The 24,002-nt window shown below is 40.6% G+C and overlaps 1 protein-coding gene across 2 annotated transcripts in view; it reads left to right on the top strand.

Annotated features, from left to right (window-relative positions):
* The window catches only part of POLR3A (RNA polymerase III subunit A), a 113,915-nt gene that overhangs the window by 54,246 nt on the left and 35,667 nt on the right, over positions 1-24,002 (top strand). For both annotated transcript variants that reach the window (XM_077453972.1, XM_077453971.1), the window contains exons 13-20: positions 855-982; positions 1,084-1,222; positions 6,723-6,887; positions 12,620-12,792; positions 13,596-13,707; positions 15,683-15,801; positions 16,751-16,888; positions 21,416-21,586. In XM_077453972.1, coding sequence (XP_077310098.1) covers positions 855-982; positions 1,084-1,222; positions 6,723-6,887; positions 12,620-12,792; positions 13,596-13,707; positions 15,683-15,801; positions 16,751-16,888; positions 21,416-21,586 — 1,145 coding nt within the window. The remainder of the gene's footprint in view (positions 1-854; positions 983-1,083; positions 1,223-6,722; positions 6,888-12,619; positions 12,793-13,595; positions 13,708-15,682; positions 15,802-16,750; positions 16,889-21,415; positions 21,587-24,002) is intronic.

Below are 24,002 nucleotides of genomic sequence, written 5' to 3'. Positions count from 1 at the left end.
TCATGGTACATCTACGTTCCAAATTTGGCACTTAAAGCGGAAGTAAACCCATCCATAAAACTGTTTCATTTCCAGCACTTGCCGGAACACTACCATTTGGTTGTGCTCTCAACCAAACTGTCAAGCCATCCAATGGCTGGTGTCTAAACTGATCACATCTGCAGCATCATGGCAGTTGTAGATTAAACAGAGGCAAAGATGGCAGCTTCTTTAGCTGAAAATGATAGGGGGGTTTACTTGCACTTTAAGATGGTCATGCACTATACAATCTGATTGGACAACCTCTGTACAACTCGATATTTGGACAAAATATTTAATAGGAAGACCCACTTGAACAATTGATTCAAATTATAGGAAATCAAACATGATTTTGCACTAAATCTAATTTATTAAAGATCTAACTGATTACAGTGTGTGGACACCTTTTTAAAGATCAAGATCTGAAAATATTAATTATGTTTAGTTGCAGTTTACATACGCGGGTATTTATTATCGCTATTTGTGCTTCAATGTGCGTCTGTTCGCATGTTCAGTTAATGATTTTCCAGCGCACCAACTAATGTATGAACTGGTACAGCGTTGTCGCCTTGGTGAATGACCCTCTTTGACACGTTATTAAATTCCAGAAAATTACAGACTTCAATGTTAAAATTGAAGTAAAATGTTTCCAGGCTCAACAAAAATTATGCACAAAACATCACAAGCTTTAGAAAGTTGGAATTTATAGTGCTTACCATTTTTATATCCTGTTGGGTGGCTTACATTGAGTTTAGTGACTCTATACTGTATCTGTCTATCTTTTTTATAACAATTGCCTTTTTTCTTTTCTAAATGTTTTTTTTTTTCTTTTTTAGCTGCCTATCTCCTTACGCTCAAAGACACATTTTTTGACCGTGCCAAAGCATGTCAGATCATTGCATCTATTCTGGTGGGAAAAGATGAGAAAATTAAAGCTCGCCTTCCACATCCATCTATTCTGAAGGTATATATATATAATCCCTCGTGGTCTTGGGGTCTGACAAATTAGGATTTTATTTATGGCTTCAGCAATTTTTACTTAATAATTTTCTTTTCTTTCCCCAGCCTGTTGTTCTGTGGACTGGAAAGCAGATCTTCAGCATTATTTTGCAACCAAGTGCAGACAATCCAGTCCGTGCCAACCTAAGGACCAAGGGCAAGCAGTACTGTGGAAAAGGGGAAGATCTGTGCCACAATGATTCTTGTAAGTGTTCTGTGTGGTACAGCTTTCTTGTTGGGGTTAACAACACTACTTTGGCAGTAGACCGTAATGACAGTAGTGTTAAATAGTTACTATGTGATCTATAAGCCTTGTAAATACCCAAACCCTCCTTTATCTTCCCTGACAGAGCCAAATCCTCCTCCTTCATTTGTATTCCTTACCCTGCTCTCCCAGACACTGCAGCTTACACTGAGAGGCTTTCCGCATCAGTCAGTGCTGATAATCAAACAATGTGCAATGACTCGGTGTAGTCAGGCTCTGATTGTCATCCTGCTGTAGTGCAAACAGGCAAAGCCTACATGAATACAAATTCATGACCAGTGCAGCATCGTTGCCACACCATCAGAGGAAGCTGTATTAAGTATACTTCACTTTCAGGGTCAACAGGATTACGCATTTACGTGATACTAAACACACACCGTTAAATGTACATTATCCCTAATCTTTGTGTATATGGATGATGACGCTGTATATTTATTTTACAACCCCAATTCCAAACAAGTTGGAGCGCCGTGTAAAATCTACATAAAAACAATGCAATGATTTGCAAATCTCATACTGTCCTCTTTTATTTACAGTAGAAAATAGAAAACCTATCCAATGATTAAAACTGAGAAATTGTACAATTTTAAGAAAAAGATAAGGATTTTGAAGCAACAAGGCTAGCTTAAAGTGATTTGTAAAGCCTAGACGTTTTTTACCTTAATGCATTCCTTGTATTAAGGTAAAAAAATGTTTAGGTGTCAGCATCCCCCTCACCCCTGTCACCTTTTTTACTTACCTGAGCCCTCATTAGATCCAGCGCCGTGTACGTCTGCAGCTTTTCTCAGCCCTCACTTCTGGGCCTCACTGACTGCTATGGCACTGGGTGCCATTGGCTCCCAGTGTTGTCAATCAAAGCCAGTAATGCAGGGGCAGGGCCAAAGTCCGCTGTTTGTCGATGGACGCAGTAACGTGGCCCCATGGCAATCTGCTTCCCATTGTAGCACTGGACAGAGGGGTAGGGGCTAGGAGCGCTGACGGGGGACTCAAAGAGGTTCACAACTGCTATGTGCAATTCCGTTGTACAGAGCATGTAAATATAGAGGTTTGTTATTTAAAAAAACTAAATTACCTTTACAATCACTTCAAAGTGGTATAAAACCCCACAAAAATGTAATATATTGCAGATTTCTTAGCTTTATTTTCAGCTGGTGATACTGCCAGTAAGGCACTTCTTTTCTTGGTGTCCCCACTCCACTGGAGGAGCACCGGCGATGCCTTTGGACAGTAGCACTGTCAGTCTGGGTGTTAGATGGAAAATGAAAGTCAAACAAAGACCACCATTTTTAAGCAGTTAATGCAACTGTTCTTTATCCATCTTTTTATGGATGAAGGTTTTATATGAATTGAAAAAAAAAAGCTGTCCTTTGTAAGTACCCCCCTGTCTGTGTTTTACCACTTCAGCCCCAGAAGATTTTACCCCCTTCCTGACCAGAGCACTTTTTACAATTTAGCATCACATCGCTTGAACTGACAATTGTGCGGTCGTGTGATGTTGTACCCAAACATTTTCCCCTTTTTTTTCCCCCTTTTCCCCCCCCCACAAATAGCTTTCTTTTGGTGGCATTTGATCATATTTGCGGTTTTTATTTTTTGTGCGCCTTTAAACAAAAAGAGCGTCAATTTAGAAGAAAATTTTTTTTTTTTTCTTTGTCTGAATTTCTCACTTCCTGTTTCTCCTCAGTAAACTTCACACCATCATCCAAAGAAATGTGTTTTTTAAAAACATTTTTGGGGATATTTATTATAGAAAAAAAGTAAAAAAACATTTAGAAGGGAACTCAAAGGAAAAGGTAAGTGAAATAACAATGCACTAGCTTAAAGGAACCTATTTAGAAAATAAAAAAAATGAACCTTTACAACCCTTTTAAGAAATAATGGCACCTGCATGCATCTGCAAAAGGCAGCACATTTTTGTGTGTGAAGATATTTTGCACATGTACTTCATTTTCCCATCGCACACATTCCTGGTATAAGCTCTTTAGCTTTGGGTGCTACAGCAACAACTAGCTGGATACTGGTTCAAGTCACAATGTAGATATTTTCCAGCACACCAAGGATTGGCACAAAGTGGCGTCCAAATGGTTTATTGCATGATCACAACACAAGAAAGCTGCAACGTTTCGGAGTCCTTCGTCTGACATGTGATAAAGGTGGGATAACAGTGTGGTGCCAAATTGAATAAAGAAAACCAAAGCTCCTCCCATCTCCAGATAGGTATGATGTCACAAATCCCACCAAAAAAGACTCAAAAGGTTAGCTTAATTAAAACTGATACAAAAAAAAATATATGTAAAGAAGGGGTTACCAAAAAAACACACTGACACTACCTGTGTTTTGTCATTAAGGATTTGGTAGTGTGGATTCTGAGTCACTATAAGTACGGGTCCGTTGCTAGGGAACATAAATATGAATTGCACAATCTAAATATCGATCAGCGCCAGTGCAGGGAAAAGGATTAGTTGTATTACAACGGCAATCTCCGATAGCACATGCGCGATGGGGCAGTAACCAGGCAACAGGGACGTCATGCGGCCCCCTAGCATTACAGCGTGATGCGTGCTGTGCTTTCTTCCCCCCCGTCAGTTATGACGGAACACACTGGGATCAGAATGTACAGGCAAATTTTGTCCTTTTGCCTTGGCAGTCCAAGGTGCTACAGCAGACCAGTTTAGAAACGCTGGAATAACTTACCAAGCAAGTAGCTTCATTATATTTTAATCCATGCCAGTGTTCCAATTTAGACTGGTGCCATGACGGTCACCCCAGGATTCCTGTTTCAGGGTAGATCCTTTCTTTTACAGCATCCTATGGCGCCACCCTTGCATGCATGGACAAGAGTTGTGTCTATTTACACTGCATCAGTAGAAACACACAGCCCTGTAGCACATAATGACAAACCACTCCCCTCTCCTCCCTTTTCCAAGCTCAAAGACTTGTTTGGAAACTGTACTGTCCACTGTTAACCCTTTCCTGTGAGTAATCAAAAGAGCACCGAAAGCAGGAGCCAGCAGTATTGATAGTAGTTGTAAGCTGCCAGTGTTAGAGTAAGGCCTCTTTCACATGGGGCAGATCAGTAATGATCCGCCCCGTGATGATCCGCTCGCTCAGCGGGGATCGCTCCATTGTCCCCGCTGAGCCGGCAGCGGACAGGGCGGTCTCCGCACACGGTGCGGGGACCGCCCTGTCAGCTCTCTGCTCTCCTCTATGGGGATCGGATGAGCACGGACCGTGTGTCCGTGTTCATCCGATCCGCTCTGCAGACGGATAGAAAAATAGGATTTTCCTCCGTCTGCAGAATCGGACTGTTGCGGAGGAAATCGGGTGTCTGCGGATGTTCATCCGCAGACACCCGCTATCCCATAGGGATGAATGTATGCCCGTTTTTCATCCGCAAACGGATGGATGAAATACGGACATATCATCCGCATGTGTGAAAGGGGCCTAAGATTGTTAACAGATACCGTAGTTTGCTTGTGGAGTGTTTATTTAATTTGTGCTCAATATGTTAAAGTGTTATTAAACCCCAAAACAAAGATGTAATATATGTCAACTTGCCAATCCTTCAATGTTGTGGCTGCATTCATTTTCTTTTCTTTTCTTAGGCTTTTTTCATATATTTCACCTGGTGATCCTGCCAGTAACACTTCTTGTTTAAGGGTGTTTGAATTCTGGATGAAGTAGTAAAGCAGCATTGTCAGTCTGAAGGGAGGGCAGTGTTAGACTAGCAGATTTACCTGGACTTGACTAACAAATTGAATCTGAGCTCCAGCGAACACTTTACAGGCAGTAAGGCCTCTTTCACACGGGGCGGATCAGTAATGATCCGCCCCGTGATGATCCGCTTGCTCAGCGGGGATCGCTCCGTTGTCCCCGCTGAGCCGGCTGCGGACAGGGCGGTCTCTGCACACTGTGCAGGGACCGCCCTGTCAGCTCTCCGCTCTCCTCTATGGGGATCGGATGAGCACGGACCGTGTGTCCGTGTTCATCCGATCCGCTCTGCAGACGGATAGAAAAATAGGATTTTCCTCCGTCTGCAGAATCGGACTGTTGCGGAGGCGGTGGAAATCAGGTGTCTGCGGATGTTCATCCGCAGACACCCGCTATCCCATAGGGATGAATGTATGTCCGTATTTCATCCGCAAACGGATGGATGAAATACGGACATATCATCCGCATGTGTGAAAGGGGCCTAACAGAAAATGGTTTTCTTTTCTTTTGGGGTAAGGGCCAGTTCACACCAGACGCAGTTCCATTCAGTTTCGTGCAGAAAAAAAGTGCACTAAAAATGCATGCACAGTGTTGCATGTATTCCTATGGCTCTTGTTCACACCATGCAGTCAGTTTCTGGTCAGTTTCCGGTGCAGAAACTGACCGGAACTGACTGTATTGGTGCAGAAAAAATGGAACTGCACAGAACTGCATCTTGTGTGACCTGGCCCTAAAGGTTTTACATTAAAGCAGAACTGAAGTAATGCTCTCACAAGCAGCAAAGAGGCAGACTTTTAAACTACATGCCCAGCTCGGCTTACAGTGCTGGGCTGGTCTTTGCATGTGCTGGGGTGACTGACAATCCCGCGCCAGCCAATGAAAATTGCTGAAAATCTGCACTCAGAAGAAGACGCCGGCAAGGAAGCGTTGGAAAGGTAAGTTTAACCCCTTTAGTTCTACTTAAATAAACACTGACCATTGAAAGCACACCTGCCATTTTAAATGGTTTCTCAACCTTATAATGGCTACTTTGTCTGGACAGCTTGGTCTGTTAAAGTAAGTTGAAAAATAACAGATTACTGGCCAAATCACCAGGAAAGAAAAAAAGTCACATCTAAGAATTGATTAGTTGCAATTTACTGAATTTTTGTTTTAAGTTTTTAATGCAGTGTTAAAAGTGCCTTTTATACAGTTATACTGTTCCCCCTCTTCTGTTTAGTGCCCTAGTTCTAATTTCAGTACTTATGTTCTCCTGTAGCTCTAGTGTTCCTTTATGCCCCGTTACACACAATCCGAATATCGTACGACCGTTTTCAGTTAATAATCACAAGTAGAAATTGAATAGCTAAATAAAGTCACAAATTCTTGTACGATAGAAAAAAAAAATGGGAAGTGATGTCATGTGTTGTAATGTATTTTTGTATTGTATTTTCGGACGACCACTGTACTGACTAAACGAAAATCGTACTAGGAAAATTTCAGTGCATGTCAGATCGAATAATATCGGATGAACGGTCGTGATCGGCTGTCGAAAGTAGTGTACACACGATCTGACCTTCCTCAGATGACCGTTTTTCGTACGATATTCGGATCGTGTGTTTGGGCCGTTAGTCTTTTTCCAGAATCATTCTTCCTGTAGCTAAAGAAATCTTGTGCAATATTTTAACCTTTCTAAAAAGGGTAATGCAAAGTTATTTGTTCATTAATCTGATACTTTTTTTTTCTACAGATGTTACAATTCAGAACAGCGAGCTAATGTGTGGAAGCATGGACAAAGGAACGCTGGGTTCTGGCTCAAAGAATAATATTTTCTACATACTTCTGCGAGACTGGGGACAGCTTGAGGCTGCCAATGCTATGTCACGTCTTGCAAGATTGGCACCTGTTTATCTTTGTAAGTGATGCATACCTGTAGTTTTTGACTGAAAAGTAGGTTATTGTTCAGTAGATAAAACTATTGTTAGAGGTGTGACATGTAGTCCTTAGAGTTATGGTTATGTGCATGGTTTGCAAATTTCTTTTAACCACTTGCCACCCACCTACCGTCAAATGACAGAGGAGTGGTGCGGCTCTCGTTCTGGGTGGACGTCGTATGTCGTCGTCCCAGAACGTTGTCTCCTGCGGGGACCGTCTTCACGCAGTGATCCTAGGACATGGTGCGACCCCAATCTCTGTAAAGAGCCGATGACGTAGATTTTTAACCATGTGTTCGGCTGTGTCCAATCGCATGCGGACACATGTAAATGCGGAAGTGCCGGTAATCGGCTCTCATCGCCTTGCACTGTGTGTGTGTGTGTGTGTGTGTGTGTGTGTGTGTGTGTGTGTAGAGCAGAGCCAATCAGCGGCATCTCCTCACAGGGGACACCTAGGCAGGTAATCAGGGCATTGGTAATCAGTGCCCTGATTACAATAAAGCCCGCAGTGCCCATAAGTAAGCCAGTCAATGCTGCCTTTTAGTGCCTGCCTAAATGTCGCCTATCAGTGCCCTCCCATTGGTGCCCATAAGTGCCGCCTCATCAGTGCAGCCTTATCAGCACACAACAGTGATGGAGAAAAATTACTTATTTACTGACGGAATCTAAAACCTTTTTGGTAAACAAAAATTGTAAAGAATTTGAAAAACCCAGCAGTGATTAAATGCCACCAAAAGAAAGCTCTGTATGAAGAAAATGATTAAAAATGAATTTGGGTACAGTGTTGCATGGCCATGCAATTGTCATTTAAAGTACGACAGCACTGAAAAATGGCCTGGGCAGGAAGGGGGGGGGGGGGAGTGCCTGGTATTTAGGTGCTTAAACAGAACAGCTGTTTGTATGAAAACCCGTTCTGTCTTGCCAGATATCATTGCTGATCATTTTGAACTTTGTAATTTTTCAAGTTGCCTTTTAGGGTTATTCACCTTTCCCCTTAGTTAGAACTTAAAGTGCAAGTTCCACTTTAAGGCCTTCTCCATAGCGCCTGTTTGTGAAACAAAGCTTTTAGGGGAGGAGGGGTGGCAGGTACCCCAAATTTGACATGTACCAGCTCCCACTTCCGTTCGCCTAGGTGACTGGAAGCAGAAGCTCTCCCTCCTGAAGTTGTCTGGGACATATGACAGGCCCTAGAAGATTTTGGTGCCAATCACAGAACGTCGCTCGTGCATGCGCAGTGGGCACCCAGCTGTGAAGTCGTAAGCTGTCACAGCCGGGTGCCCATGGCAGAGATGCCGGCACTGCCGTGGGAGGACACGTGGAGAACATGGCTGCGGTGAGTACAACGCTGGACCGTGGGACAGGTGAGTGGCTGTGTATTACAATTTTTGTAGCTGCTGACTTTTTACCACTTTAAGACCGGGCCTCTTTTTTAGATGTGGTGTTTACAAGTTAGGAACTTTTTATTTATTTTTTTTGATAGAAAATTACTTGGAACCTTCAAACATTATTATACTTCTTTTTTTTTTTTTTTTCCCCTAATACCCTAGGAAATAAAATGGCGGTCGTTGCAGTACTTTCTTTCACACCTGTATTTGTGCAGCGGTCTTACAAGCACACTTTTTTGAAAACTTACACTTTTCTGAATTAAAAAATAAGACAACAGTAAAGTTAGCCCATAGTAAAGTAACTATTTTTCTTTTTTATATTGTGAAAGATAATGTTACGTTGAGTAAATTGATACCCAACATGTCACGCTTCTTAATTGCGCCCGCTCATGGAATGGCATCAAATTTTTACCCTTAAAAATCTCCATAGGTGACATTTAAAAAATTCTGCGGGTTGCATGCTTTGTGTTATGGAGGAGGGCTAAGGCTAGAATTATTGCTCTCACTCTACCGATTGTGGCAACACCTCACATGTGTGGGTTGAACACCATTTTCATATACGGGCGCTACTCGCAGTATGCCTTCGCTTCTGCGCACGAGCTCGGTGGGACGGGGCACATTTTATATTTTTTTTTCTTATTTATTTTACCTTTTTTATTTTTACACGGTTTTAAAAAAAAATTGACACTTTTATTCCTATTACAAGGAATGTAAACATCCCTTGTAATAGAAAAAAAAGCATGATGGGACCTCTTAAATATGAGATCTGGGGTCATAAAAACCTCAGATCTCATATTTACACTAAAATGCAATAATAAAAAAAAAAAAAAAAAAAAGAATTGCCCTTTTAAGAGCTATGGGCGGAAAGTGAACGTTTTGATGTTACTTCCGCCCTGCAGTGTCATGGAGACGGGTGGGGGCCCATCTTCCCCTCACTCGTCTCCATGCACAGCTACAGGAAGGATTCGATTTCCCCAGCTGCTGCCGACAGCTTTGGTAAGCAGCGGAGGGCACCGGATCGCGGCTGGGGGACGGGGGGTGCTCCTCTCCCGCCGCGGATAAAAGTGATCTTGCTGCGCATCCGTCGCAGAGACCACTTTTATCTTGTACTGGACTGCCGGCCAAACACAGGGATACTGGGGTTATGGCAGCCAGCTGCTTCCATAAAAACGATATCCGTCCTCAAAGTAGGGGACGTACATCGGCGTGCAGCAGTCCGTAAGTGGTTAATAAATGACTGGAAATCCACTTTTTAAAAGTTAAGATTTTCTATATTATAGGAAACATCTACAAATATTAATTTTGCCTAAGCAGTACCCTGAAAACATTTTTTTTTTCTTGAATTCCTGGTATGCGAGATGCTAGGCACTCATGTTCTATAGCCTCATAACTTTATATATCTGCAGTGTGACATCTAAGGCCTTCCTGCCTCTGACTGCTAGTCTCAGGAGATTTGGATTGAGGTTAGTGATGTCACTGCTATGTTGCTCAGTCTTTTCTTGCTGTAGATTCTGCTATATCTACTAGATGGACTTGTGTCTTTTTTTTTTCAAACAGACCAACTATGTAACTATATGTATCACGCCTGCACAGCCAGTATTCCCCAGGGTGTTGAATCTAGAGCCCATCCCAATTGCATTCTATGATGGGCTAATTGACTGCAAGAGTCGGGTCTTGTCAGGTGTCAATTTGCCTATCACATGCAGATAACATTAGCCAGAACAATTTTTTGGCAGAGGGGTCTACGGCATATTTGTTCTCATGCACCCTCTGACATATTAGCCCGGGATTTACCCATCTCTCAATTTTCGTTGGAAAATCTGACACATTTTTTTTCCCATTCCTTCTTGGTTGACCTCAGCTTCTTAAAGCCCCATACACATGGTTGGAAATTCCGAAAGGAAAAAGTCTGATTGGTTTAAGTTGTCGGAAAATCCGATCGTGTGTGGGCTCTATCGGACTTTCTGTCGGAATTTCTGACGGAAAAAGTTTTGAGAGCTGGATCTAAAATTTTCCGACAACAAAATCCTATCGTGTGTAGAGAATTCTGATGGACAAAGTGCCACGCATGCTCAGAAAAAATTTGGAGACGAAAGCTATTGGCTACTGGACTCTATGTAGTCCCGTCGTATGTTTTGTATGTCGCCTCGTTCCGAACTATCAGATTTTCCGACAAGTTTGTGCGACCGTGTGTATGTAAGATGAGTTTCGGCCAAAAAATCGGAAAAAATCTGACGGATTTTGTGGTCGGAATGTCCAACTGTGTGTATGGGGCATTACTCTGCAGTTGTGGGTCTAGCTTCTGAGCAGACTGTGTCTGCCCTGAAAGATTAGGTGGTTCCTTGTCTAATCATACAGACAATAAGGATTTTTTATTTTTTTTCCCTATATCCAGGAGGTTCCTCCATTCGAATAATTGTCTCCTGGGCCACATTCTGGATTTGCAGTTGGTTCCTTCTGCACATTTGCAGGATCCCTCTCTGATCAGGCCTTCTTATTTGGACAACATCTGGGTGCTGGTGTTTTCATCACCAAGGAGGAACTGGAGTACTTGTGAACGTTGAGCTAGTTTGGTTCCTGTTGCAAACAGCCTAGCCCTGTCCACAGTGATACCTTAAATTATTGTTCTTGATAAATTTCTGCCCTCCGGGTTTGGAGCACCAAGGTGTGTTTCCAATCCTGCCTTGCAGAGCAGAAGCATCTTGGGAAATTGCTGTGACACCCTGGCTGTCTGCAGACAAAACAAACTAGTTTCCTGCTGCAGGTGTATCCTCTGACAGCGATTGAGGAAGGCTCTTCTGATGTTCTTCTCTGTTTTGGCTTTACGCAATAAAATAGCCTTCACTGCCTTGATAGGACTACTGTACCTTGTTGATTTCTGCTTCTTTGTTGCATCCAAGCACTATTATCCCTTATATCTTTCAGGTAGAGCATAGACAGGATTTTATCAGCAAGTTCTCTTTTTAGGTTTCACTCCAAGGGTGGCTTTCTGGACTGGTATGAATGTGTTGAGATTTGCCCCTCAGCACCTTTTTAGGGTTATAGTCCTCCTCACTAGTTTTATGGGTAGGTCTTCCATATCCTGCATACCATTGTTGGGTTAATTCGTATTCACCATAAGAATTTACCCATGCTGACTTTGTGGGATCACATTCTGGGTTTTCTAGGTGGAATCAGGAGTTACTTCATACCCCTTCCAAGGTGTGTGGTTTTGTTTGTTTTTTGTATGTTATTGATTTTTACAGGTTACAAACTAGAACGCACATGTTCCATCCATCAGTGGGATATATAGATAGCTAATTTTCAAGGGCATTTTTAGAACATCCATTTAAGACAAAGGTGCACAACTGGCACAAATCAAGATCCTATAAAGTGAAGTTTGTGCATATACAGTATATGTACATTTATCAAAGTTGCAATAAACTTATACTTTCTGGAACTTTAAGGTGTGGGCTGTATTTTAGAATCTGCCCTGAGAGGTTTAAAGTGGTTGTAAACCCTTACAACCAACTTTGACCTACAGGTAAGCCTAGATTAAGGCTTATCTGTAGGTCCAAGAAATATTTCCTAAACCTATACGGTTTAGGAGATATTTGCCCGAAGACAGCCACCGCTGTCTACGGCGCATGTGCGGGAGTGACGTCATCGCGGCTCCGGGGAATCACAGCGGGATCCATGGCAGCGGTGAAGAGGAAGACGGCGAAGAGGAAGACGGAGGACCTCTTCGGGGGCTTCGTTCTCAGGTAAATTATTCATAATGAGCTAGTATGCTATGCATACTAGCTCATTATGTCTTTGTCTTGCAGGATTTTTTTTTTTTTTCAGGATTTTTTAAAAAGGGTTTACAACCACTTTAAGAAACACACAAACTGACCTAGGTTTTGTGGATTTTAGTCATTCTCGGGTCTTGCCTTGGTAAAGTGTTTGTTCTGACAATTCTAGAAATGGAATTCCTTGTTGCTTATCCTTATTGGATCTGGTGAGTAGAGGCTTAGGGCTTCTTTACTTGATTTCATCTTCCTTTTACAAGGACATTACATAATAACTTGATTCTTTCTTTCTCTGGTGCCTATTTTCTGCAAAAACTCTCATTCCCTTATTAACCACGTCAGATTTTTTTTTTTCCTGTTGGAAGATTGTCTGTTCCACCCTTCTGTTGGGTTCAGATTGACCAGATTTTCCCCTCTTAGTTCATGGTTCGGTGCTCTCTACTATGTTGGGTTTCTTTGGGCTTGAGCATCAGGGTTGTCAACAGATTTTAAAGAATTAAAGAAAATAATTTAAAGGTGAGCACAAAAATCTAATTTTATTCTTGGTTTTTGATGCAGCAAATCGAGGCTTCTCTATTGGAATTGGAGATGTCACTCCAGGTCAAGGTCTGTTAAAAGCTAAACAGGATCTTTTAGATGCCGGCTACAAGAAGTGTGATGAATACATTGAGGCTCTAAACACTGGCAAACTCCAGCAGCAGCCTGGCTGCAGTGCAGAGGAAACTCTAGAGGTAACAGCTACTTATACTCTATTTATTTTAGTGGTAAATATATCCCTGTAGAACAGACATGGTTCTCTAGTTGTAATTTATTTGACCCTCTTTTGGTCTATTAATGTAAAATCGTTGGTTCATTTTTTTTTTTTTTTTTTTTTTTTTATAGTTCTCTATATAAACTTTCTATTCTCTTGCACCTTAATTTTTCTCACTGCAGATAATTTGTTGCCTGTCCCAAATTTTATCAGGCCATTTAGTAGATCACCATTTGGTAATAAGTTATAATTGTTAAAGTTAGTGACCGCTAAATGTATTTAAAGTGGCTCTAAACCCAATCACTTTACCATAGCTGTGTAATTTAACAAGTGACTTTTTTTTTTTTTTTTTTTTTTTTTTTTTGGTAAAGTGATAATTGGTAACCTTGCCATGAAGATCATTGATCAGGCACTTAAACAGTAAAGGGGCAACAGTGGTCTGTCCCTGTGTCCGCGTTGCCCTACTGAGCTGTCTCCCCTTTGTGTGTGCGACTCTATTGGAGGCTAGAATCAGCAGTACCAAGCTTATTGTAGAAGCATAAACTAATCAAACATACATTTAACAGACTTCAGTATTGCATTTCTGTTTTTTTGTTTTTTTTCTTTAATAGTACTATGTTTATTGGGTAGTAGTATGTAGCTCTAGTCAAATATTGGAGGCTGCATAACCAGGTATGTTGGTGTGTGACTAATTGGGTTTATGAAATGGCAGCTTTAACCAGTAATTGCACTTTATTCATTTTAAATTTAAGAATTTGGTTCTACTGACTTTTTTTTCCAAAGGCTTTGATTTTACGTGAGCTGTCGGTAATCAGAGACCATGCGGGAAGTGCCTGTTTGAGAGAACTGGATAAGAGCAACAGTCCACTTATCATGGCCTTGTGTGGATCCAAAGGTACGTTCATGCTTTAGGTCAGCATGTGAAGGGCAGAGGGATGTCCACTCTCATATGCTTATGGAGCTCAGAACTAGAAAAGCTAACTTGTTATGTTTTCTCCACATTACTTATTTATTTTTAATGTAGGAAAAAAATAAAGAAAAATCAAGCAATTTAGGTTAAGTAACTAACTATAATGTAACATGTAGCAAAAACTTTGCCTGCATGTGTATATCAAAATTTTCAGTCCATATAATCCCTCTTATTAAAGTGCAAAACAAACAGACATCAGCAAATTAAAGTGCATAATCCTCCATAGAAAATGACAACATTTTGACATAATTTGGCTCTTCATCAAGCATGCTTGAAAATTAGTTTTAGTGGCTCAAAACATTGCCATTTTCTGTGGAGGATTATGCACTTTAATTTGCTGATGTCTGCTGCTATATATATATATATATATATATATATATATATATATATATATATATATATATATATATATATATAATATTCTGTAGCTGTTGGCTTCCTGGTACATACTGTAAATGTGTTCACCATCGTGTAGTAGTTTGGAGTGGTCCTGTGTTTTGTGGCTTATGGTATTTGTAAAGGATTGTTTGTTGGGTCACTGTGATATAAGGGCATTCCATTACAAGTTCTGCTATGGCAGTCAGACATGTTGCATATTATGTTGGTGCAACATAAATATGGGAAATAAAGGTCAATTCTGTTCAGTTTTGCAAGTTTGTTTGTTTATACTGTGGCCCGATCCATGTCTTTAAGTAGTAAAGGCACCTCCCCCACAGTTGGTAAACGCTCTCTAGGCACACCCTTAACCCTTTGATCGCCCCTGATGTTAACCCCTTCCCTGCAAGTGTCAGTACAGTGACGGTGAATATTTTTAGCACTGATCACTGCAAAAATATCACTGGTCCCCAAAAGTGTCAGGTGTCCGATTTGTCCGTCGCAATATCGCAGTTCTGCTTTAAGTTACAGATTGCTGCTATTACTAGTAAAGAAAATTAAAAATATCCCATAGTTTGTAGACCCTAACTTTTGCGCAAACCAATCAATATTCACTTAATGGGATTTTTTTATTTTTTTTTTTTACAAAAGATATGTAGCAGAATACATATTGGCCTAAATTGATGAAGAAATTAGATTTTATTGGATGTGTTTTAGAGAAGAAAGATATATATATATATATATATATATATATATATATATATATATATATATATATATATATATATCTCTATCTCTATCTCTAGGTGTGTGTGTATCATACATACAGAGAGGTTTTTTTTTTTTTCTTCTAAATTTGTTGGTTGTTCTCTAATGAATACTGCAGAGGTGATCAAATGCCACCAAAAGAAAGCTCTGTGGGGAAAAAATGACATCAATTTTATCTGGGTGCAGTGTCGCACAACTGCAATTGTCAGTTAAAAAACCGCAGTGCCGTATCACAAATGTCTCTTCCTGAAGAGCGGGGGGGGGGGGGGGGGTTCTGAACCTTCCAGAGCTGAAGACGTTAATTAAGTAATTTCAGATAACAAATGTAGTAGTAATTTTAGAAAACCTAACAAGAATATGTAATTAAAGAGGTTCCCCCCATGGGTCCCTCAATTATGGCGGAATATAGATGACCATATCAAATGCAGGCATAGCACATCTGAGATGAGACAATTATTCCAAGTTCTAGCTGTAGTGTATATACAGGACTCAAATGTAAAGAAATGGTCATCTGACTCCCATTGGAGCAACATGACCTTTTTAAGGACTTGGTCAGTTTTCAATTACATATTTTTTGTATGGTGTCAGCTAAGGTAACCAGGATATTGGAGGCTTTTTTTTGATATTGTGAGACCGCTTTAGTAAAGAAAATATTAAATATGAAATTTACCCATGATTGCATGAACAAAGATCCTGATGATTAACATTTAATCTGTGATCATTTTCTATTTGCCTCCTTTTAAATGATTGTTTGCAGGGTCATTTATAAACATCTCTCAGATGATTGCATGCGTGGGCCAGCAGGCTATCAGTGGCTCACGTGTCCCTGATGGATTTGAGAACCGATCCCTGCCACATTTTGAGAAGCATTCAAAGGTTAGTGAAGTGTGACTTTTCACTGTACTGTGCCTGTGGGCTTTTTCTTTGCATGTTATTTGCATTTTGTTTTCAGGTGTTTGCCACCCTTGCTTCTTTCGTGGTCTATCACCTCTTGAGGTGGTATAAGGTTTGAACTTTGAAGAAAAAAATTAATTGCAATACTATTTTGTAATTGAGGCATTTTGGTTCCCTGGCAGCCTTATTTCTTGCTACTGTTAAGGTAAAAGTAGACAAATGAAATTGGCCAAGCTGTAAGCTAATGTTTCATTGAGCCATATTAAATTTAATTTCCTTTGGTGTACAAGTTGTTGTATTATACTAAGAATACTGTACCGTATACAGCAGATGTACTACCCTTACTAAGCCTTTGCTGATATAAAAAATAAATCCAGGCAAGTAGAAGAAAATTTACCTTTCAAAGTAGACTTAAGCATATAGGACAAAGCCATTGAGGCCTACAAAGACATGGCAAACACGTGCATCTCTGCTGGCCACAGCTCCTGAACCAGGTTGCCCTCTGATTTTACAACCCCTTTCACACAGAAATAGCACCTGTGAAGCGCCTGAAAACTGTGCCTCCCATGCGACCCAAATGTGAAAGCCCGAGTGCTTTCATGCTGCAGAGGTGCACTTGCAGGACATTAGAAAAAGTCCTGCAAGCAGCATCTTTGGAGAAAACGCTCTGCCCATTGAAATGAACGGGCAGCGCTTCCGAAGTCCCACAACACAGGTGGTTTTAACCCCTTCTTCGGCCACTAGCGGGGGGTGAAGAGGGCCACTAAATCGAGCGTCGCTTTGGCGCTAACGCACATGTGGCCCCAGTGTGAAAGTGGCCTTAAGGTAATGGTATAGTTGGAATAGCTTTGTAAGGTTTTATCCTTAAATGATTTCCAAAGCATCACACCAGCCATTCTAATACCTTGCAAATCTGATTGCATGTTTACAGCTTCCATCAGCTAAGGGGTTTGTGGCAAACAGCTTCTATTCAGGACTGACACCTACAGAATTTTTCTTCCATACTATGGCTGGACGAGAGGGTTTGGTGGACACAGCTGTCAAGACAGCAGAGACTGGTTATATGCAGGTAAATCTACTATTTGTTACTGGTACATGTCTTAAAGTTTTTTTTTTTTTTTTCTGTATTTATTTTCCAACAAACAGCCTTGTTGAATGCATGACAATCTGTGCATCTGGCTGCAGGTTAGAAGTTTAGCTACTAAGGATATGTTTTATCAAATGGCAGGAAATATTTCTGTAGGAACTCCTAGGATGCCTGCGTGAGACGTATACAGACTACTATTGCTGATCTTCTGAAAATGCCAGTTCCCAGGCTGTCATTGGCTTTATACCTTGGGCCAGTGATCTTAGACAAATATGCAGCAATTAAAGGGAGAACTTTTAATCTGCATACTTGTCCTGGGATAGTGACGCAAAAGATATTGACTGTAATTTCTGATTGCTTAGATATTCTATTAGAGCTTTAAATAACTGTATTTAACAGGATCATACACATATTTTGTTTGTTTTACCTGAAATTCTGGGACATTCAAACAAGCGCTCACTAATTAAAAAAAAAAAAAAAAAGGATGTTTAAAAATCAATTGCCATTTTTTACTTTTTTTTTTGCACAATCTTTTATTTCAATTTTTAATATCCACCAAAGAAAAAAGGCAAAAAGACATAAGAATATGTGACGGATAGTAAAGGGTGCAAGCTCAAACCCGCACGCACCCCATGCAAAGGATATACAAATCCAGAACAGGTGCTATAAACATGCAGTTGTGCTCATAAGTTTACATACCCTGGCAGAATTTATAATTTCTAGCCATTTTTCAGAGAATATGAATGACACAAAGACTTTTGTTTCACTTGCGGGTAGTGGTGTTTGGCTGAAGCCATTTATTATCAGTCAACTGTTTACTCTTTTTAAATCATAATTGCAACAGAAACTACCCAAATGACCCTAATCAGAAGTTTACATGCCCCAGTTCCTAATAACATGGATTTCCCCCTTTTAATATCAATGAGATCTTGAAGTCATTTGTGGATGAGGCTCTTTATCTTAGATGGTAAAGCTGCCCGATCACTCTTCGCAAAAAGCCTCCAGTTCATGTAAGTTCTTGGGCTGCCTTGCATGAACTGTATGTTTGAGCTCTCCGCAGAGTGGCTCAATGATGAGGAGACTGAGATGGCTACTCTGGAACCTTCACTTTATTCTGCTGTAGCCAATGACAGGTCGGCTTGGCCTTTTGTTTTGGATCATTGTCACGTTGGAATGTCCAAGTACGTCCCATGCGCAGCATCCTGGATGATGAATGCAAATGTTCCTCCAGTAATTTTTGATAACATACTGCATTCATCTTGCCAACAATTTTGACCAAATTTCCTGTGCCTTTGTAGCTCACACATCCCTAAAACTTCAGCGATCCACCTCCATGTTTCACTGTAGGAATGGTGTACCTTTCAGCATAGGCCTTGTTGACTCCTCTCCAAATGTAGTGTTTAAGGTTGTGGCCAAAAAGCTAAATTTTGGTCTCATCACTCCAAATGACTTTGTGCCAGAAGGTTTGAGGTTTGTCTCTGTGCTGTTTGGAGTATTGTAAGCAGGGTACTTTGTGGCATTTGCGTAGTAATTTATTTACTTTCTTTCATCAAGTGCCTCCTTATTGTGCATCTTGAAACAGCCACACCACATGTTTTCAGAGAGTCCTGTATTTCATCTGAAGTTATTTGTGGGTTTTTCTTTGCATCCCAAACAATTTTCTTGGCAGTCATGTCTAAAATTTTATTTGGTCTACCGGACGGTGGTTTGGTTTCAACAGAATCCCTAATTTTCCACTTCTTGATTAGAGTTTGAACACTGCTGATTGGCATTCTCAATTTCTTGGATATCTTTTTATCCCTTTCCTGTTTTATACAGTTCAACTACCTTTTCCCGCAGATCCTTTGACAATTCTTTTGCTTTCTTCATGACTCAGAATCCAGAAATGTCAGTGCAGCACTGAATGAAAGATGCAAGAGACTGTCGGGAGTCTAGAAACTCATTGACTTTTTATACAAACACACAAATTACAAGCAAATAGATCACAGGTGAGGATGGTTACCTCTAATGGCCATTCAAACCCCTTTGTGTCAACATGTGTGCATGTCATCGGGCCAAATCCACAGGGTATGTAAACTTATGATCATGGTCATTTGGGTAGTTTCTGTTGTGATTATGATTTAAAAAGAGTAAAAGTTGATAATAAATGGCTTCAGCCAAACACTAACCATGAGTGAAAGAAATTTTTGTGTTATCATTCATATTCTCTTTAAAAATGGCCAAGAAATCATAAATTCTGCCAAAGTATGTAAGCTTATGAGCACAACTGTAGCTAAAGGAGTCCATATTGACATCAAACAGCATAAGGCGAGTACTACGTCTATTGGTAAAGCACACAAGGGTGCACAGGAGCTTCTTGAGCCCCACATAAGACCATGTGCCCCAAACCCGCTGCATGAAATCCTAGTAACAGAATGAAAATAAGTATTAACCAGAAAAGAACAAATGAATAAGTAGCTACGAAAACCAAGGTCTTTAGACCCTATTCTCCCTGCTTGAAGGCCAGGAAAAGAGCCAGAGGATCAAAAGAAATCTGTTATGCCACATCAACCAGCCCCCTCCCACCAGATCACTAGTAATAAAGTGCGTTTACTCACAATACCAGAATTTCATATCCACAATTGTTTGTATAAGTCAGATCTTGAAAATGCAATCCAAAAAGTCCAAATGTTATTTTTCTGGTAATTCAAACCATGGATGCTGCCATTCTTCTGAATGCTGATTCTCCTGTACCTTCAGCAGCCACTCTTGAACAGTAGGCACCACCGTGGACTTCCAGTAAATGGGTATTAAGATGAAGACCAATGAGAGCTTGTATGAGCCTATGGAGGAGTGTGTATCGTGAAAAAGCATTGGGAGTGTTAAGTTACACTGTATATCCACTCAAAATGGCTGAATAAAGGGACAGTTTCACCACAGATGTAAACGCATACCTCTGTGCCCATACCCTCTCCAACCTACTTTGTCAGGGACCCTATAACACTAAGATAGAAATTTGTAGCAGGACGCTTGCACTTTGGAGCTCACTGAGGAGGTATGGGTCCAGAAAATGTTCTCAATGCTGCTATCGGATAATCTACAGCCTAATTCTTTTTCCCATTCCCTGGTTTAATTTTGTGCTGTGTGAGAGAGATCTAGCAACAGCTCATAAAGCTTTAATAATGGCGCAAGATCTGTTCTCTATTTAGACATAGGGTCTCAAATGAGGAGAACGTCGTGAACGTGCTGCAGGAGCTTCCTGAAAAAAGATTTCAACTGAAAAAGTATTTTCACTCAAACACAGTGCTACCCCATTCCCATCATTCCATCTAAATTCTGGATGGGATTTCAGCTCTGAACCCCACGTATACTGGAAACCCCTTCCCTCAGCCCCTCTCAAAGCCCTAAAAAATGCAAGCTGTTCCCCAAGGGAAACCTCCCGGCGTAGAAAGGGTAAGTATGGTTGTGCTAAGTTATACCTTTTTGTTCAAACCATCCCAAACTGCTAATCTCGTTCGAGAGAGGGGAAAGAGCGAGTCCTGCAATCCCCTGTATGAACACTGTAATCATGAGGCATGCGCTAGATTTTGTCCGGTTAATGTTTTCTGCAAGAGGACCCATAATTTATTCTTGGTATTGTGGTTCCAGTTGACTATATGCATCAGCGTATTTACCTGGTATAAGGTTAGGAGTCCAAGCCCATTGCACACGTCGCATGAGGATCTAAGACTGACAAGGAGGCCTGCCTCTCCAGACAAAGGAAGTAAATACACGACGAGCTTGAAATAAATACGTCTCGGATGGGGAGCATTTTGAAAAAGGAACTGAAATATGGGGAGGACCACCATTTTTAGAATATCTGTTCTCCCTAGCCATGTGAATATAGCTGTGCACCACATAGCCAAGTCGGCTTTCATGGTTTCCAAAAGGGCACAAAATGTGCTTTAAATAAAACGCAAACGTCCGCTATAAGTTCAATACCTAAATAGGTGATGGGGTCATCCTGCCACTTAAAAGGAAAAGACTCCTCTAACACCTGCCTATCCTCTCGGGAGACATTCAGAAACGTTATGACAGATTTTCCTAAATTAATCTTAAACTTGGACAAGGATATCAAACCCTCCACCTTGCCCAGTAAGTTCGGGAGCGCCACCCAATATTGCTAACAAAAAAAGAGCGTCATCCAGAAATGTGGCAAGTTTGCCAACAGTAACCCCAAGATATTGGGATTCAGTCTGACCTTACACAAAAAAACTTCCACTACTAGAAGGAAAAGTAAGGGGGATAATGGGCACCCCTGTCTGGCTATACTAAAAGGAGATGAGAGAACCTGGTTCACTTTTACTTGAGCCGTCAGTATAAAGAGCCTCAACCCAAGCGCGCATCCTGTCCCCCAGTCCGAACCTTTGCAGCACTAGCGATTTGAATAGATATGGCTTTTTATTAGACTAAAAGTGTTACTCAATGACTGCAATAATTCAGGCATGGTGGTTTTATCCTCTAAAGACATGGTTTTCTTATTGCTTGCAGAGACGACTAGTAAAATCCCTTGAAGACTTGTGCTCTCAGTATGATCTGACTGTCCGGAGCTCCACTGGTGATATTATCCAGTTCATATATGGGGGTGATGGACTGGACCCTGCTGCCATGGAAGGAAAAGATGAACCTCTTGAGTTTAAGAGAGTCTTAGACAATGTCAAGGTAAGAGTTATTTTCGGCTATAAATCGTAGATTTCTCAGAATGGCTATATTTCAGATTTTTTATTTTTTCTGTGCCACAGCAGGGCAGAAACAGGCCTCCTACTAGGGAGGGTATGGTCTTTTAAGAAGTTGGCTATCACAATTGACAGCTTAACCACTTTGCCTCTCACACCTGTTCATCCCCAATGGACCAGGGCAATTTTTACACTTCTCCTATAGACCTGAAATTCATTGCTATAAGCAATCGTGATCCTGGTCACTTCCTCAGCATTAGTAGTGTGTTTCAATGGTAACACTGTATTGTTCTGGTCCCTGAGCGCCACCACACCAGTCATATGATGTTATACTGTACTGGTAACATAGCATTTTCGGCCCTCAAGAAATGATAGGCAGTCAGTACATCAGGATTGATCGAATGTATGTATGTATGTATGTATATATATATATATATATATATATATATATATATATATCGTTTTGTGAGACAACACTTGCAAACTGAGTCAGGATTTAAAAAAAATAATTGCTAATCTTGCGGAACGTTCATTAACCAAGTTACTCGCAATTTGTGGTTCCACTGTAGATGCACCATAGATGTGGACTTCCCTACAGACTAAATGGTATACGTTGATTTGGGTTATCTTCACCTAAGAAATTTAGCAGTATACACTTTGTCATAAATTTTATTAAGATTTTTTGTAAAATTGTATAATGGAAACAAAGAAAAGCTTCTTTTTCAGAAAAAAAAATATATTTTTTGTTTTATTTAGCAAAAATTAAAAAACCCAGGGGTGATCAAATGCCATCAAACGAAACCTCCTGTTTGTGTGAAAAAATTCTAAAAATGTCACGTGTACAGTGTTGCAATTGTTCAAAGTGTGACAGTGCTGAAAGCTGAAAATGGGCCTGGGCAGGAACAGGTGAAAAATTTCTGGTATTGAAGTGGTCAATAGTGCAATAAAGTAATTTTTTTTTTGTTTGTTTTTTTTGCACATTTTTTTAAATGAGATGTCTAAATATGTTAAATATGTATATCTTAACAAACAAAACAAAAACATTTGGTTAATGGAAAGAAATAAAAAGGGGTTAAATAGAACAACTTTTTAATTTAAAAACATTTTTTTTTACTTGGATAGCTTCAACTGACTTTATCTGCAGATCTGAGTTCATTCCTTTGATCTGCAGATGAATGAACAGATTCAACAGAATGATACGAAAGTAAAACGTGTTTCTAAAGGGAGAAGTTTTTCTATCTTAAAAGAGAAGTATGGGTTTGGGTTTTTTTTTCCTCCATCATACAATGATAAAAATGAATATTGGGGAGCAAAATCCAAAGAATGAAGGCCAGCAGTGTGGTAGTCAGCCTTTGGAAAGCTAATCAAGTCGGGTCTTTCCTACATGTTTCGCCAAAACATTGGCTTCCTCAGGGGACCAATATGGACCGACAGAATGGATAAATAGCTTAAGTTCAGCCTCACGACCCAGCAGGCGCTTGTGGTCACCCAGGTGGGTGTATCCCTCACTGACACCAACAAATTGCAGCTGCAGGGGCCAGCAGCGAATGAATAAACTAATAGTAATAAAAACAATAGAAAATTCAGGGAAGCTGTGAGAAAGAATTGGCGGGAAAGCAGCACTCCCGCGTACTCAAAGCCAAGAGACTTCAAACACTGACCACTAACCAAACAATTGTAATTATGTGTCAGTTGTATATATTCCTTTAAGAAAGCGAATCCGAACGGAAAATGGATCAAAACAACGGGACACTCCTATGTTAAGAACGCAATCATCCTAAACCCGCCATAAATCTTTACAAAACGAGCGACAACGCAGCAGCGTCCCTGCAGAGCCAGCCTTTACACTGAGAACCGAGCAATGGAACATCGCCAATTTGATATGACACATATAAAATGCATGAATATCTTAGTGCAAACCGCGCATGCTATTAAACACGATGACCTATATAATATCTAAAATGTCCATTGTGCTGGCAAATTAAAACGGATAGAAAGTGCTGCACTATATTGATGTAACCAATGTGATATGACACACAAAGTGCATGAATGGCTTAGTGCAAAACGTGCATAATATCAACCATATTCAATAATAAAATCAAAAATGTCCATTGTGCTGGCAAAGCAAAATCCTGTGATGGTGTGCCAAAATTGACAAGGTGACAACATCTCGGCCCCCTGTGTGAATCTGCTCACCTCACGACGTTTGTCAAAAAACATCTGTGGACCACCCCTGGGTTCTATGTGAATTAAGCTCTTTGGGATCCTGAGATGTCCAGCAGTAAGTTCCTCCATCCATATTTAAAAATAAAGTCTAAATAGTTTTATCATTTAAAAACACATTTTACCGTTTGCACCATCCTGTCCCCTCCCCTACAAGTGTTCAACACAGGGATCAATCA

Source organism: Lithobates pipiens, unplaced genomic scaffold (genome assembly GCF_037356315.1).
Source record: "Lithobates pipiens isolate NorthernLeopardFrog02 unplaced genomic scaffold, aLitPip1_a1.2 Scaffold_25, whole genome shotgun sequence".
In the NCBI taxonomy this organism is placed as follows: Eukaryota; Metazoa; Chordata; class Amphibia; order Anura; family Ranidae; genus Lithobates; species Lithobates pipiens.
The sequence above is the reverse complement of the archived record's forward strand: the minus strand, read 5'-3'. Positions and strand labels throughout refer to the sequence as shown.